The sequence below is a fragment of the Alligator mississippiensis genome, chromosome 3 (assembly GCF_030867095.1).
Source record: "Alligator mississippiensis isolate rAllMis1 chromosome 3, rAllMis1, whole genome shotgun sequence".
In the NCBI taxonomy this organism is placed as follows: domain Eukaryota; kingdom Metazoa; phylum Chordata; order Crocodylia; family Alligatoridae; genus Alligator; species Alligator mississippiensis.
In genome coordinates, this window is record NC_081826.1 from 114,637,151 (window position 1) to 114,654,665 (window position 17,515).

Sequence of the window (17,515 nt, forward strand, 5' to 3'; positions counted from 1 at the left end):
CAAGGGGCTGGGGGGGAGTGCAATAAAAGGGGGCACCATGTATAGCCAGGAGGCATGAGAGCAGGTCCTGCAGCTGTCTTCAGATAAGTTGGGAGGGGGGATGGGGACCCCCAAGTGAGGGAGGGAGGGAGTTGGGGCTGGGGGCACTGCCCAGTTGGGGTGGTGCATGGGGCTTGGGGTCCAGGGCTGGGGTGGGAATGTGTGGCTGCAGGGCCTGGCTAGGGAGCAGGATGAAGCTGCAGGTTGCTTATCTGAGGGGGCAGCTGGGGGCTGGCATCCCACCACTGGGTGCACTTCCAGGGTGGCATGGTGGGCGCACGCCACCAGATTTGTGTGCAGGTTGGGGGCAGATGCAGGCTGGTGGCTGCAGGCTCAGGGCTCCCCATTTTGCTGCTCTTCCCCCAGGGGCCTCCATGTCCCAGCAGGTGGGACCTGGCATAGTAGGGTAGAGCAGAGTGGAGTGGGGAGGCTTGGTGTTGCTGCTAGGAGCCCCACATCACCATGGTGAGATGCTGCTGCTGGGTGGATGGGGCACCTTACTATGGCACCAAGCACTGAGCCTCCCTGCCCCACTCTGCTCTGGCTTGCCATGCTGGGTCATGGGGGCCCCTGGGGGGATAGCAGCAGGGCAGTAAGCTTCAGGCCTGCAGTGGGCAGCCCACATCCACCCTCCCCCATGGGCTCTGATCTGGCTATGTTGTCTATGGGGTGGGGGAGCCTGGCTCTGTGCTCTGCTCCAGCCGCAGCTGGGGCAGCTGGGGCTCAGAGGCTGCTGGGGGGGGACAGGGTTATGGACCCGGGTCCCTGACCCTGTAGCCCTGGCAGCTGGGGACCACCTTCAGCAGGGCTGAGGGTGGGGGGACAGGGGGCTGTTGGTCAGGAGTGAGGGGCACTGGCAGGGCCAGAAGGCTGTGGGTGGGGAGTGAGGGGCACCAGCTGAACTGGGGGGCTCTGAGTTGGGAGTGAGGGGCAATGGCCTGGGCAGGGCACTAGCATATTGGGGCTGCTCAGCGCCACAAAGCAGTGGCAGGGGACAGCTGCAGGTGGACCCACGTCTTGGTGAGTGAAGGGGGCAGGGGGAGCTCTGATTTTTCCATGATAAAAAAAACCCCAAATCAAATACCAACATTTATAGGCATTTAGAATTTATTTTATTATAGTGATTGAGGCACTGGTAGACTTCCAAACTGCTTTAAAATTGTAAATAGATCAATTTAAACTTTGCGTTCAGCTGATACCTATATATACAGCAGCATTTCATTTTAATCATGGAAAAATGCAGATTTTGGATTTTTAATCAGAGAATTTTGATTTTCCTTTTAATCAGAGAATTTGTAATTTTTAAACAGAAAACCAGGATCCCTAGTTATGACGATGATGACAAGCTCTGCAGTGGGAACAGTAACATCTTGTTTTCATCAGTTTATCAGCAAATGTGACTCAAAGACATGTTAATGAGACCGTGCTGTTTTTACACAGCAACTTTTCCAATGGCTGTCAGATTAAGGTGACATTCCCACAAATTATTCTGAAGAAAAATTTGATTTTCTTTTCTTATTTTGTGGATTTATTGTGGGGGCTGAACTGTATGGCTGATGTAGACATTCTCTGGATGTGTGCTTGGTTGAAAAGATTTCACCCTCACAAGCCTTGATTTCATCCTGTCATGATGTCAAAATCCTGCGTTCATAACCTCATACCGTCTTGATTTGAAAACAATTGTGGTATTAGAGGTGCAGCTTGTGATTTCACTGCAAGAGCCAGGAGAAGGGGAGATGGCCCTAGAAGGAGTAATACCCTGGGAGGCAGCAGAAGCTAATGGTCAAAACACGGAAGTTAGAACTGGCCAACCAGCATCTACTCAAGTACTCAAATAATATGCCAGTCCTCTTATGGTTTATTAAATGGCATAGGTAGACATAAGACAGAGGTTATTTAACTCAAGGAGGTGGCTGGCTTATTTCACAGGCAGATCCCAGGGTCAGCTGCCATTTTCACAGGTTGAATGCAGTGACCTTCCCCCCAGCCCCGACTGGCTGAGGGGCTCTGGTGGCCCTGCCCTTCACTGCTGATTGGCTGTGATTCTGTGAAGGCTGTCCATCACATGACTTCACCCCTTGCTGTTGATTGGTTGCAAGGGCTGTCCATCATGCAGCCCTGCCCCTTGCCACCAGTTGATGAAGAGGGGAGAGGCCGCACAACAGGTAGCCCTCTCAGCCAATCAGTGGTGAGGGGCAGGGGCAGCAGCCCTTCGTGATGGCGGCCCTGGGCCACAGCACCAGCTCCCTCTGGGGAGACGGCATTTTATTTTCAATAAGCTTTTCTTTTCTTTTCTTTTCTTTTCTTTTCTTTTCTTTTCTTTTCTTTTCTTGCAGTGAGCCTATTGTTTTTTGCAAAGCCCACCCTTTTTCTTGGAGCCCACCCAAATTCACATTTTTTGCACAGTTGTGAATTCAGTAGGTCTCTACCTATGTGGTGCTCTCTGTCTTCCTCTTACTGGAAGGAAAAATAACTTGATATTTTTTAAATCTTGAAAAGTGTTTTTTTATGATTGCTTTGTCAACAGAGTTCTTATGCTCCTTCCTCAGCTAACAGCCTCTGTGACATTTGGAGTCACTTTGACCTCTTTGTCTCTGTTTCTGTATTTGGTGAAAATAAGGGTGAGAGACGTGGGTCAGAATTCTTTGAGAGCCTTAGATGACAAATGCAAGGTGTGAAATGTTGCTGTTAATGCACGCCATAAGAAAAACACGGGAGAAATTTGTGTAGTTTAAACTAAAATACAAGTCTATTTAATACAATGTAAATTTTTGCCATCATTGGGAAAGCCCTGCAAATAAAATAAGAACCTATATGATTGTTCTTCGACTAAATTAATTGCCTTTTGTTTCAGGGTATTTGTGCGAGCAGTGTAGGGAAGGAGCCACATACTCAGATGCAGTGATATCTCCAAATTTAGAAACCACTAAAATCATGCGAGTTCCTCACGCTGTGTCAATGGCAGACTGCACAGCTGCCTGCTGTGACCTTTCAGGTTGTGACTTGTCCTGGATGTTTGAACGGCGTTGCTACATTGTGAACTGCCAGCATAAAGAGAACTGTGAACCTAAGAAAATCGAAACGGTAAAGTCTTACCTTACCTTTGTACTGAGACCCTCTCAGCGACCAGCCACGTTGCTAGGGTATGGACAAGTGCTCCCAAATATGGTTCATTCTGTGGGACACCAGAATGAGCCCTCTGAGGAAGTGAGTAATTTGAAGGAGTTATCTTTGCTAAGTAAAGATCACAGCCTCGAAGAGGTACCTGAATACACAGATGACTACAGGGAACTGGAGCAGGACCCATTTCAGCTGAGCATCAAGCATGAACAGAAGGAGAGCACTGATTACACAGACTGGGGCCTGATGGTGACTAGTGAAAATGGCTTTAACTCTTCAGGCACTGAAGACAATGGTGAGAATCTGGCTGAAAAAGACAGGGGAGTCGATAAACTGGAAAACCTCATGAATAAAAATGGGTCTGAATCCAACTCTGCTACTGAATCCTCCAAGGAGAAGCTGCCATTTCTTGCAGAAGCTACTCCATTGCCAGTGAAGAAAACAGCAAGTGAAGCAGTTGTTCCACCTCCTTTCCAAGCCAGTGATAATCTCAGGCAAGAGGTATGTGTATTCCAAGATCCCAGAAGATGTGGTGAGGCCTGCCCTGTAGTGTTCTGCACTGTAGTTCCTTTTCAATCAAAACAGATGATTGCTTTGTAGAATACTCCCTAAGGAAATTGAATGCTGCCTTGCATTGCTGACTTCTCATATTACTGTATGAGAGTGGACAGACTCTGCTTCCACAGGCTAAGCTAATTGAAATGCAATGCTACTTAGATGAGCAGAAGGCCCTCAGACGTCTGTCGGCCATTAAGGAGTAAGTCAGAGCAAAGGAACCCATTTGAAGCTCTCAGGTTTGCAGATGTGGGTCTGGATTGCAATGAGTCTGTGTGGTATTTTCCCATTCTGACCTTCAGAACATATTATCCCTGAAGAGCTCGTAGGATGGTTTAGCTCAGCATATAGCATGCATTTTAACAGGTCCTGAGAGGGAGTGGGATTTAGGAGAATAAGCAGAGAGTTAGGACTGAGAAATTTCAGCATTGAAATCTTGGCTTTGGCCCAGGCCTAAATTCAGTGTGTGGCCTTGTTCAATCTGTGTTTCCCCATCCATAAAATAAGCTAGTATAATGGTGCAACTGGTAATGTACTGAATAATAAGTATCTGTATAGTGTTTTGAACATGTAAAGCACCCTATCAATACCAAATAGCATTAGTGGACACTCTCCTTTTCACTCTGCCCTGAAAAGCTTATAGCTTAAGCAAAGAGCAGACACAAGAAGTGAGTATGACAAACTATGTGCGGGAAGCAGGGACGCAGGATAAGGGTGGGGGACTAGAAATAGGATTATGTGGTTTAATGGGGTTTATATCCCTCAGGTCCTGCCCCTTTTCTGGTCAGCTGACTTCCTCCAGGGTTTCTTGCAGGTGCCTCCTAATTAATCGCATTAGCTGTTCACTGTGGCAAACTAGTTGCACTTGTGCCCTGCCCTCTCTGGGTTGCTGCCCAGATGTGCCACACTGTCTGCAACCCCCTTTTCAAAAGCCTAGATCTGCCCAGGCTTATATCTGTGGAATCACCATTTGTTCATAGGACAGGTCAGCTGAAGAGCACACTGTTCCATTAGCTAGATGATTCAGAGTTGGCATTTTATTTACAGGCATTAAGAAGACCGAAATAGAGAACACCAATCAATCAGGTCTTAGAAACAAACAGTAAAATTACAATATACAGACAAAAGATGCAAATTTTCAGTACATAATGAAATGGTGGGAATGTGAAAGATTATGACTTTTTGATGTCAGATCAATGGTCATTTCTGAGTATTTGTTGAGTAATATTACTGCATCATCATTGTCACCATACACAGCTCTGAGAACTGCTGGCCTTGCAAATTTTCCAAAGTATCTTTATTTTCTTGACAATCTCCTGGTTTTGTTGAAAATACTGTTGAGGTTGTGAATTTTCTGCAGAAACTTATGGGAGATGTTTTGCTTCACGTGGGACTTCCAAATCAATTTGTGCATTAGAGAAATGTATATCTGAATTTGAACGATGGTTTATCTTAATAACTTTTTCCCTACAATTCATCTCATAGGTTCTAACACCTTCCCATAATCCTTCTTCAGACAACTTGGGATTCACACCAACTATTTTAGAGAGAACCCAGGTCTCCACAACAGCTCAGCATAGTCTGACTCAAGATGGAACCACACCACTTCCTACTAACCCTCTCCCCTCTCGGTCTACTGTCACGCACCAATTCGTATCTCCTGCCAATGGGGCCAAAGCAGGTAACTCTTTTTCAAGGCTGAACTTTTGGCAGAAAGAATTGAGAAACTGATGCCTCCTAAGCCAAAAACCCAAAACAGACTCCTGATGTGACTGGCAGACTGAGAGTGAAATTTCTTTTTGCCCAATTGATTGGGGAGCAGAAGCTTTGTACCAAAGTGTGCAATTTATCACTAATATATGAGCTATCAGTAGCACAACCTTCATATTGTGATACTGAGTGACAACGAATCTAAAATCCAAGGATCACTAATTTATTTGTGGTGGCTAAGGAGCTCTGTCAAATGGGGGTCAGCTAGGAAATCAAAGAGGCTTAATCCAGCCTTTGACTGTTTTTATAGTGTGTTGAAGCCTGGTCCTTTTTAATAGTCTTCCTACTTGAGCTTCTGTGGAGATGGTAATAGTAATATTATCTGTTTGGAAAAAAAAATAAAAGTAAACCCTGTTCAGTGTTTGCCTTGATTGTTAGAGGGTAATGTTGTTTTTCTTTTGTGCCTGTCGAATAAGCATTTCTGAACAAAGGCTGGGAAGAGGTTTTACTGCCTTTTCGTATTGGATTTCTATTTTCTGGGGCTGGTTTGCTTCCTACCATAAAACCACACATCCTGGTTTGGTGAGTATATAGCCCACACTCTTCAGCTGTAGGTTTATAAACTCCAGGCTCAATCCCAGTCATGTCTTGGACAAAAGAATACAATTTAAGGCCAGTCAGAATTTTGCCCACGAGTTCTATATTAAGAGCACTTTTGTTTTTGAAAATGGATTTATTTTTGGACCTATTGAGAAATGTCATTTTCAGCAGGGGTCTCTGGAAATTCAAAATGCCCTGCCTTAACCTGACCATTATCATTGGGTGACCTTTGAAAATGCTGCACTGTACAGAACCCTTGCAGCATGTAGCAGCAGGGTTCCACTCACCTGCGACTGTAACAGCCAGACAGTTCTCCAGCTGTGCCTTCTTCCTCAAACACTTCCAGCCTAAGGGAAAGTCATAGTCCAGGTTAACTGTTAGTGCTTTTCTTACGTGTCTTCTATGCAAAATGCAGGGGTGTTTTCCAGGAAATGATTGTGTCATCACTGGGACTACTCTTCTCTCACAAGGATGGGATCTAAAAGCAAAATTCAGTCCTTAATTTAGGACTACCAACTCCTGGAAAGCCTTTGGTGTAGATCTGTTTGAACCTTGCCTGAAAGCATACTGCCAAAAAGAAACCCCATTACTGAATAGATCTGTTGACTGTGTAGATAAGAGTGGTTTGCAGGAAGGGAGATTTGTTCATAGGTGAAGAGCAGCATGAAATAACATGCAAAGTGTTAAGCCATGGTTAAGCCATGGGTTCATGGCAGCCTCTTATTTTAATGGAATTTTAAAAAGTGACTCTCTGAATAACAAATTAGCTATGCCTTTTAGAGCATCACACAAACATGTAAATGGTACACACTTGACAGAAAAGGCAAGAGCCTATTGCTTTGGTAAAGACTATGCTGAATTATTTAGTATGGGTTTTTTTATTCTAATGCTGATTACATTTTTCTTTGGAGAGCTTCCAACAATAAAGCTCTTGGAAACTGTTCACAAAACTGTTATCAGAATCACTGAGTGTTGTCTGGTGGATGACTCAGGCACACACATGATTCAATTTAGGGCTGAAATTTTGCCCTTAAGCAAAACAAATGCACTTGGGCTGAGAAAGAGAGATTTGTGTGCCCCTAAGTGGCTTAGCAGATGGAGTCTGAAGTGTCCTGGAGAGAAAGTCAAGGTCCTTTGGCAAGTGCTCAGGAGAATGCACAGCAATAGTGTTGACTTCACCTGGGAGAAGGTGGACTCTCTGGCTTTGCACTTGGACAGGGTTAGAATGCTGGATTTGTTAGTTGGTTCCTGGTCTGCATTCACGGACCACAAGTAATGGGAATACAGAAGAGTTATATGTGGGGAGAGGCAGAGGCTTTCTTTCCATATTTTCTATTAGTACACTTGTTGCATCCGAGGGCCTGTTAGTTCCTATTGTAATGTGGTTCAAAGGACGCAGCAGCTACTCAGTGAATCTGATGATACTATCGCCAGGTGATCAGACTGGCTGACAGGAGGGATAGTGGAGTGTTAAATGCAAATTCAAAGTGCATTTCTGGTTTATTCTTTTTATACATTAGAAATGCTTACATTAAGCCTGCATCATTGCCCACACATGATCAATCACTATTGGTACCAAGTGTGGCAGAAATGCCACCGTCGGTGCCCCTCTCCAGAGACCTGTCTCGAATCCCTCAGGGCGGGGATCTCCCACCTTGTCTGCATGACAAAAGCCTGGGGCCGGGGAGGCGGATGCTCTGGTCACCTGGGCAGGGGGGAGAAGCCCAGCCCTGCGCATGGGCCCAGGTAGCCAGGGATGCTTGGTAGATTGGTCGGCTTGTGGCCAGTATTGGCAGCTTCGATTGGACCGGGCTGCTGAGGTCAGAGAGGGGATAAAAAGGCCCGGTCCAGGGAGAAGGCAGCCATTAGCCATGTGGTCATCCAGGTGAATCTGAAACTGGCTCTCTCCTCATCACCGCATGCTCCAAGAGCGACCTGCCTCCAGAGGAAACTCCAACCACCTCTGGACGATGCGAGTGAGTAAGCTACTCGAGATCCGATTAGATATTTAGCTTCAGTAACTCAGATGCGTGTTTAAATGGCTACTTCAGCCATGCTGGTTTGCTCTATGGGATTCCTTTGATATTCCTCTAATATTTCTATGATATTGCTCTACCTTTTACCCTGTTTCCGCCCTACCCCCTGTAATCAATAAAGTTCTCCTTTGTGACCGGTGTGGGAGACTTATTGAGGGGTGGGTCTAAATTATGCGGAGGAGGGCCCTTAGGTCAGCGGACTAAGGGAGACTTTCCTAATAAGCCCCTGACTTGGGGAAGTGCCCTAAGTGCTTGTATTGGGTCTAGGACCCATTGGACGATCAGGCCTGTGTTCTCCAAGGTGCGCAGAGCCAGGAGTGAGTCCAGAGCCTTGGATGGTGGCAGCAGGAACCCCAGGCTAGTGGGTGTGCTCCAGGGGAAGGGGTGGGCTGGACGTGAGGTGCCCCAAGGGAGGCACTCGGAGCCTGGAAGGTGGTCGGGCTCAGGGAGGTGGGCGGCTCAACGCAGGAGCACCCCCTACTGGCCCGCCACACCAAGCACCTTAAAGTTTTCTAATTAAATGAACTTACTGTACTTAATTACCACATTCCTATATATTACTTGTATCCATTGTGCCAAGTTTGGTTGTACCAACCTACGTGGTTCCCTTATCTGTTATACCAGTTTGTACTGCCTCTGTCCATCTTGGGATGTTCCTGAATAAATTCCAAATGGTTGGATGAACTCTGGTGCTTTCCATCGAATTTCAGGATTGGAGGTTTTAACACTTACTGCTCCTGGTACTATTAATGTAGGTGCTAAGTTTATTCTTATTGCAACTTTGGGGAAACAGTTTGTAAACTGGAGAGAGAAAATCAATCCATAATCATGATTATTCTTATCAATTGTAATATGATAATTACATTTCCTTGATAACTTATCATCCATACCTACTTTGAAGGTTACCAGCTGATGAACGATGATTATACATCCCTATTAAAATGTTTTTAATTAATTTCTCCTTAATTGTATTATTTTTTAAATATAGAGTCAATAAAAGAGCTCATTGTATCAGCTGGTGATAACATCCAGGTGACACTCCCCAGAAATGAAGTTGAACTGAATGCTTTTGTTGTCCCACCACCACCTACAGGTGAGTTGAATGGTCTTGTCATACAAGAAAACACAAAATATTGACATTTGAATGAAGTTGGACTTTATGCTAGATGTACCTTATAACTAGGAAGGAATTCAGAGAGTCCAATTTCCCCTTCCGATGTGTGTAGAGATCCTTTTGGCCAAACCCTGTGGGCAGTGACAGGCCTGCAGGCCCCCACTCTAACTCACAGCGCTTTACATAAAGCACCATCAGTAGTGTCCCCCAACCTAACATACATTTGTCTGTTGGTTTGGGAGAGTTGGGTGGGGATTGAGCTCCACTTCGGAGATGATCAAGCCTGAAGATACTGCCTGCATCCTCTCTCCCCTAGCCTTGCCCCTGCCCCTCCTCTCCCAGCTTTGGTACTTCTACAGGAAGGGAGTGGGGAGAAGAAAGAAAGAGCGAGCTGTGGCCTGGGGTTTGCCCAGCCTGACAGAAGTTCCCTGAGGCACTCCAGAGTGGAGCATCTTTTATCAGATCGCACATTTGTTGAAGATTAATTTGTTGTGTGATTGGCCACTTCTAAAGTGCTCTGCAGCTGTGCACGTGTGTCACGGCATGGCTGCAGAGCACTTTCAGGGGACTGACAAATGTAACTTCTGTCTGTACCCTGTGGCTCTAGCTGCGAGAGGGGTTTCCAAGTGGACTTTTGAGTCCGATTCATTGCAGCCTTTCTGCTGTAGCATTCATATGGACTAGCCAGATCCTCTTCTAGAAATGCACTGGGTCAGACCTTACACTGATTGCTTCCAGGGGAGCTACTTATATTATCTACAGGGCTGGTGGGGGAGCAGAGGGTATGGATTAAGCCTTTAAAGCATTAAATTGAACTCTTAATGCTGCTTTTTAGCTGATAGTGGAAAGAACAAATGCACTGCAAGTGAGCCTGTAAAACAAAGATGATTCCAGTGCTCAGGTCAGTGATGGTGAAGGAAAGAAGCTACTTCAAATACTGAGTGAGCTACAGCACCGTAGTGCATGCTGTTATTTCAGAGGCTAAAACATGAGAGATCATTGTTTTGACTAAAATTTTTGGCATTACAGATGCTGTACCTAATTTCATTATTTCTCCCTGTATGTTTAGCTTGAAGGCAAAACTATTGATTACTTTTCTTCTTTTTCTAACCTAGAAACTGCTTATAGCTATGAGTGGAGCCTGATCAGTCACCCTGCTGACTATGAGGGTGAAATGGAGCACAGGCATACACCGACACTGAAACTCTCACAGGTAGGTGCTCTGAGGCTTAGTGTGACTTGACCCATCTAACCACTGTGTGAGGTCTTGGAGTCTGTGCTGATGTCTGCGTTTGGTTTGTTATGTATAGTGAATCCTGGACTTTTCAGTTTGCTTCATATTTCAGTCCAGGTAATTTTTTTTTTTTTAAGCTAGTAAAGAAGTTGGGGGAAAAATAATGTTTTCTTTCTTGTGTTCTTATTAACAAAAAAAAAGAAATCAAGAAATTTTGAAATGAAAAGGTGTTTTGACTCGAACAATGAAAATCATTGGTTTTGGGGTTTTTTCCCCCACGATGAACAATTCAGCAAAACTCTCATGAATTTGTGTTGCTTTTGGCTATAAAATTTCACTTATCTTTAGATGCTACAGTTTTGCTTCCTGCAGCATGCTGTTGAAAAGCCTATGGCTAGGGAGAGACATTACACATAAACTGGTTTAAGTGATCAGAAACCGATTTAAACCTGTAACAGAATATAAGTTCAGTACATATAAACCAGTTTAAAAATGGCTGAAACTGGTTTAAGACAAAACTGGTTGAATGTAGTATCACACTTAATTGATTTGGGTCAAACCGGTTTATGCAATGTCTGTCCCAGACCCCTTGCTGGTTTAAGTTAAACGATAGGCCCCTAGCATCCCAGATGTTTTGCAGCCCTGGATAGGGCTTTTTGCTCCAGAGAGATGGGCTGGCCCCTTCCCTCAGCTCTCTGGCTGGAGCTCCAGGACAGACTTGCAGGCATAGCAGCATTTGCCTGGCTTCCCGGTGCCCCCCTCCCGTCTTCCACATCACTGATCATAGCTAGCATGTGGTATGCTAGCTAATGTGGAGAAGTGTCTGTGTAAGGCAGACAGGACAAATGCAGACAGGACAGAAAAGATCAATGCCAAAAAACCCAAAAAAACATCAGATTGGACACCTCGCAGTGGATGAAACCCTAACCTTGACCGCTACATTGACTACTTCAGGGAAAGAATGAACAATGAAATAATCAGCAACACGCGCCACCACAACAACCTCTCTCTACCAGAGAAAAAGGCCATAGAATCCCTAAGATCTAACCACCAAATAGTAATAAAACCAGCAGATAAAGGAGGAGCCATAGTCATCCTAAACTGTGAGGATTACATAAAGGAAGCCAAGAGACAGCTCTCTGACACCACCTACTACAAAGAACTACAAGAAGATCCTACTCCCCTTTTCACCAAAAAACTCAACAATACCATCAAATCATTTCCACCGAGATTACAAGAAAAACTACAGACCTTGATCCCCCCCCGCTACCTAACCCAGGGACTTTTTACATGCTCCCGAAAATCCACAAACAAGGGAACCCTGGCAGACCTATCATATCCAACCATGGGACCCTAACTGAAGAAATATCAGGTTTTGTTGAATCCATCCTAAAACCGCTTGTCACCCACAGAGCAAGTTTTGTCCAAGACACCACAGACTTGCTACGGAAACTTAAAAACATAGACCACCTTCCCAGCAACACACTCCTAGCCACCATGGACGTTACCAGCCTATACACCAACATCCCACACCAGGATGGCATCCAAGCCTGCCTTACATATCTACAGGAACAAGATTACAACTCAGAATACAGACCCAAAGATATCACTGAGCTTATACACTTCATCCTCACACACAACAATTTCACTTTTAATAATCAACACTTCCTCCAGACGATGGGAACAGCTATGGGCACTAAAATGGCCCCACAGTATGCCAACCTTTTTATGAGCCACCTGGAAGAAGACTTCCTCAAGAACTGCACCATCAAACCCTTGCTGTACTTACGATACATCGATGACATCTTCATCGTTTGGATTGAGAACCAGGAATCTCTAATTGAGTTCCACCAGAAATTCAACAGTCACCATCCCTCCATCCGACTTTCTTTAGAATACTCCAGCACCAACATCCCCTTTTTAGACACAATGATCAGTATCCAGAAGGGTAAAATACAGACCACAGTATACAAGAAACCCACAGACCAACACACATATCTGCACAAAACCAGCAATCACCCGAAACACACCAAAAAAGCTGTGATATACAGCCAAGCCCTCAGATACCACCGCATCTGTACTGAAGAGAGCACCCGGGATCACCACCTCACCAATCTTAAAAAGGCTTTCACCCAGCAAGGACACTCCTCCAGAGAGGTAGATCGCACGTTTGAAAGAGCCACCTGGATACCACGTGAAGAACTGCTGCAGTACAGAAGAAAAACACCCACAAATCGCACACCGCTGGTTATGACCTATCACCCATCCCTTGAACCTATACGGAAAATCCTCAAAAAATTGCAACCCATATTAGAAAAAGACCCTATTCTTAAAAAAATCTTCCCAGAGCTACCCATCCTAGCCTTCAGACAAGCACCGAACCTCGCCAACCTCATCACAAGAAGCAAACTTCCTCAGCCCAGAACACACCAAAAGGATCCAGACTGTGCCATGACAAGAAATGCAAAACCTGCCCCCACATCTCCACCACCTCCACTATTACTACACCCCGCAACAGAGCCATCAGCATCCCAGGATCTTACAGCTGCACCTCCAGGAATGTAGTATACCTCATCCAATGCACCAAATGCCCTGATGGAAGATATGTAGGAGAGACCAGACAACAACTGCGCACCAGAATGAACACACACCGGAAATCCATCAAAGACAGAAACACCCAATTACCGGTGGGGTCACATTTCTCACAGGAGGGCCACTCTCTCTCCAGTCTCTCAGTCCTGATCCTCAAGGGAAATTTACACAACACATCCCAGAGACGAGCCTATGAGCTCCATTTCATCAACCTGCTGGATACTAGAGATCAGGGACTAAACATAGACATTGGATTTTTAATACATTACAGTCTGCCTGGCAACTGACTCCCCAGCCCAGCCCAGCCCCTGGCTTCTTTACTTTTCATTCCATCCAGGAAGAGCACGCAGCAACTGCTGCAGCGTCCTTAGCCTGACAAAGGGTTTTTGAACCCGAAAGCTTGCTTAATAACTATTCTCCAACCATTTGGGTTGGTCTAATAAAAGATATCAAATTCACCCAAGGAACCTTGTCTAACTAATGAGAGAGGCTTTTGTTTTGCTGATGGGCTGATAAATGATCTGTTATCAACTCCCTGCTGGGCTGTTCAAGAATAATGTGTGGTGGGAACCCCTCTCTAATCTGGCTGTCCTGCCAGGGCCTGGCCATGCCCCACCAGCTCAGCATTATGGAAGGGAAGGGAGGGCTGCTCTAGTGTCCCCCAGCTTCTAGCCTGAGCCACTGCAAGCATCTACCTGCATTTCTTCAGTCCATAGAGGATGTTTGTGCAGTTACAAATGGGTTCAGGTTTGACTAACCTGCAAAGATTGAATCACTTCAGGCTCAGGCTTTTTAAATGTCTGTCCCTAACCTATACAATCACTATTTTATAAATCGGTTTCACCTTCTACTGAAAGTCATAGATCTTTGACTGGTATGAATCAGCAAAATGCTGCTGAGGCATTTTGCAAATGGTAAGGAAAAATATGATCTATAGAATCGGAGTATATTGGGCACCCTGCATCCTTCTCATGTAGACTCATCGCAGAAAAGTTTTACTGACTGACAAAGTTCCCTTGCTTACAATTTTTCAAAGGATTGATCTTTTCAGGCAGTGATTCCCAAACTTTTAAAACCACTGAAACCCTCAGAATTTCCCATGCCTCCTTATCAAACTTTTAATTTGATGTGGGTGCAGCAGGGCTTTGCAAGCCACAGTTGGGAACCACTGTCCTAGGGCAGGGGTTGTCAACCAGGGGTATGTGTACCCCCAGGAGTACTTAGAAACGTCTTTGGGGATATGTGTGGGTGGGTGGGATCAGAGCGCACCCTGGGGCATGGCGGTAGCATCTCCTCCCGTGTGTTCACTTCTTACCTGGGGGAGGGAGAGGGGTGCACTGGGCACTGCTGGCCCCACATGGCACATTGTGGTGCCTCCCCACGCCCCAGCTAGCTCTCCTGATTGACCACCAGGACACTGCCCTCAGCCAATAAGTGGTGGTGAGTGGTTGTGGCAGCCTCTGTCTGCGAGTTCTTCCCCCATTTGACCCCTCCTCCCAGTGCCACCACTACATACACTTCAGGAGAGCATGGGTGGGGCGTACGCCCCCAGATCTGCATGCGAGGCAGGGTAGCGCTGGGTGGGCTGGGGCTGCACTAAGCTATTCTCAGCGGGTGGGCTGAGCCACACTGTGCTTAAGGCAGTTGGCAGTGGCACTGGAAGTGGGAGTTGGAGGGGCTATAGAGAATTCTGGAGTGACTGCACCCCCTCATAGCTCCCCTGCCAGCACTGCTTCCACCTGCCCCAAGCACAGCCTAGCCAACCCCCCACCAGGAAGAGCCTGGTACTGACCCAGCCCCAGCCCACCCCATGCGCACAGATCCAGAGGCATGTACCTCCCCATGCCCTCCTGGGGTGTGTGCAGCTCAATCCTGGGCCCTGCCTGGCTGTGCAGCCCCTACCCCTGCCCCACTCCCTCCCTCACCGAGGGGGCCTATAGGAGCAGGGCTATGAGGGGAGGAGGGGGGATGCAGCCACTCCAGAATTTGCCATAGTCCCCCAACCCTCCTCCCAGTACCACTGCCACCCACCCTGAGCTCAGCCTGGCCCAGCCTCCTGCTGGGAAGAGCCTGGTGCTACCTTGGCTGCAACCCGCCTTGCCCTACCCCATGCAGATCTGGGGGCATGCACCCCCTCCCATGACCTCCTGAGGAGCTTGCAGCGGTGGGAGCTGCCACCCCTTCCCCACGCCCCACAGATGAACCACTTATGGTTCTGTCCCGCACTGCACCTGACCCCAGCTGTGCAGTGCCTGCCCCAGCCCCACTCCCTTCTACACTGCAGGAGCCTCAATCTGCTCTCCCCCTCCCCCCTTATAAGCAAGAAAAAAGTATAAGGGGCTACAGGAGCTGAAACTTTGAGTCATAAGGGGTACATTTATTAAAAACTTTGAAAACCCCTGTCCTAGAGCAAAGTAAGAATGCCCCATGTGGCTGTTTCTCAAGGCCTTTCTGGCTGATGGTCCATACTTTGTTCATGACTTTATAAATGGAGCCCTGGGTTTCAAGTTGCTTGTTTACAGTATTTCAAGCAAATAGGTATCTTTAAATATTTATATTATCTTTGTGCAATTCTTCATATAATTGGTAGCACTTTTTTTTTGTATGCTTCAGCTGTCAGTAGGCCTCTATGCATTCAGAGTGACTGTTTCTGGTGAAAATGCCTTTGGAGAAGGATTTGTGAATGTCACTGTCAAACCAGGTAAATCAGACCAATGTATCAAGTGCTTGTTTCATTTAAAGATTCCTCAATAGTTTGAAAGAGTAACAGATTTCCTTATCACACAGGAATGTGTGCACAGTTTCTCACATTACATCAAGGATGTTTTTTTAGATTGAATTGAGTGTATTGTACTGAATTTGTTGACTTGACACACACCAGATCAACACTCAGGATCTCAATATTGCACTGTTAGACAGGAGGGCGTGATACAAAATTACTCACTCACTCTATGGGTTCATACAAAACTATATGCACACACAAAAACATGCACTTTCGTGGCTGTGTGTTAACACTAGAGAGCGTTTGGGTTACCTGGTGCTTGGGATTATTCAAGGTCACTTGGGGTTGGGGTTACTCAAGGTCAAGTGGCCCCTGGGGTTAATTGGGGTCAATGTGCCCCGGGGTTACTCGGGGTCACGGGGTTGGGGTTACTTGAGGTCACTGTGGCCCCTGGGGTTATTTGAGATCACCTGGTCCTGGGGTGGAAGTGAGGGAAAAAGCCCGGTGGCAAGGAGGAGACAGCTGGGAAAAGGAGGGGCAGAAAGCTGGGAGATCGGGGCTGAAAGGAGGAGCAGAAAGCTGGGATATTGGGGCTGGAAACAGAGGCAGAATGAACTGAGGGAGAAAGCCGGGAAATCAAGGAGGAGGTCCGGGAGGTCAGTAAGACAAAAACCCAACTTGGGGTTTCAAAATAAGTTTTATTAATCAGGCAGCACACTATACAGCTCCATGGAATTATTGGTTCACACGCACATGCACACGCACAATGGTAGCAGGAGAGGAAAGTCTTAGTGGAGGGATTAGAGTCACGGTGTGTGGGGATAGAGTCCAGGTCCTTTGCTTGGGGAAGGAAGGTGGGTGATAGCTACCTATTCTGGGCTGCGAGTTGATCCTCAATGGCCAGTTGGGGTCTTCTCTAGCAAAGTGTTGTCCGGAGGGGGTTGCCAGCAGGGCCTCTGGGTAGATAGGTGGTGTGGCATGGTGCTGGTCAAGATGGAGAGGGCGTCCCAAAGAGGTCACACTCCACCACCCCATTTATCAGGGTGGGCTACCTGTGTCTCCTATGGGAAGGGCATGCCCAGGCAAGGCCAGACCTGCTCAGATGCATACGTGCAGATCCAGGTGTCCTTATTGTCTGGTGGGTTGCTGGTTTCTGTAGGGTCTTTGTCTTCCACCTTGTTGGGTTCCTGTAGGTTCTTTATCTTTCAAATGCTGGGTTTTGTCTCTGTTCCTGGGTGAGGTCTGTGGTTCCTGGGTGAGTCAATGCAAGTCAGTGGTCTGGTTGTTGAGTTGATGGTCCGGTTGTTGAGTTGATCATTTGTTGATCATTCGCTCCCATTCATTCAAGAACCAATTTACATGAGACTGGTTAGACATGAATCATAGTTACAACATACTATGCAATAGGTTATACCTGGGCAGGAGACAAGATGGAGGCTTGACATACAAAATCGAAACTTGACATTACTTGACATTACTTTACAGACACAGATGTAAATCATATACTTTCAATATAAAACAGTAAAAATCAATACAAACATAATAGAACAGTATTTACAATATAAAAGGGGCTTGTTACTATAAGGGAGTACAAGAACATACTATAGTTTACCTAGTACTACTTGTAATTACTTATAAGGGATAGAGAGGGCAGAGAGAGAGAGTCAGAAATTATTGGTGAAGGGGAGGAAAAGTAAAAAAAAAAAAAAGAAACCCCCCCCCCCCCAAAACAAACAAACAAAAAACCTGCGGGTTTTGCTACAAATTCTCAACTATTCCAGAGTTCTGCGCTG

At 46.3% G+C, this 17,515-nt stretch overlaps 1 protein-coding gene across 5 annotated transcripts in view; it reads left to right on the forward strand.

Annotated features, from left to right (window-relative positions):
* KIAA0319 (KIAA0319 ortholog) overlaps positions 1 to 17,515 on the forward strand; it is a 111,244-nt gene that overhangs the window by 40,663 nt on the left and 53,066 nt on the right. For 4 of the 5 annotated variants that reach the window (XR_001373319.3, XM_014606646.3, XM_019490568.2 and 1 more), the window contains 5 exons: positions 2,894 to 3,660; positions 5,200 to 5,395; positions 9,049 to 9,153; positions 10,290 to 10,387; positions 15,614 to 15,701. Coding sequence is in view for 4 of the 5 variants with exons in the window: in XM_014606646.3 (XP_014462132.1) it covers positions 2,894 to 3,660; positions 5,200 to 5,395; positions 9,049 to 9,153; positions 10,290 to 10,387; positions 15,614 to 15,701 (1,254 nt within the window). In the remaining variant the exon portion in view is untranslated. Of the gene's footprint in view, positions 1 to 2,893; positions 3,661 to 5,199; positions 5,396 to 5,441; positions 8,812 to 9,048; positions 9,154 to 10,289; positions 10,388 to 15,613; positions 15,702 to 17,515 lie in introns of those variants that run through there. The other variant, XM_014606652.3, reaches the window with a different exon arrangement.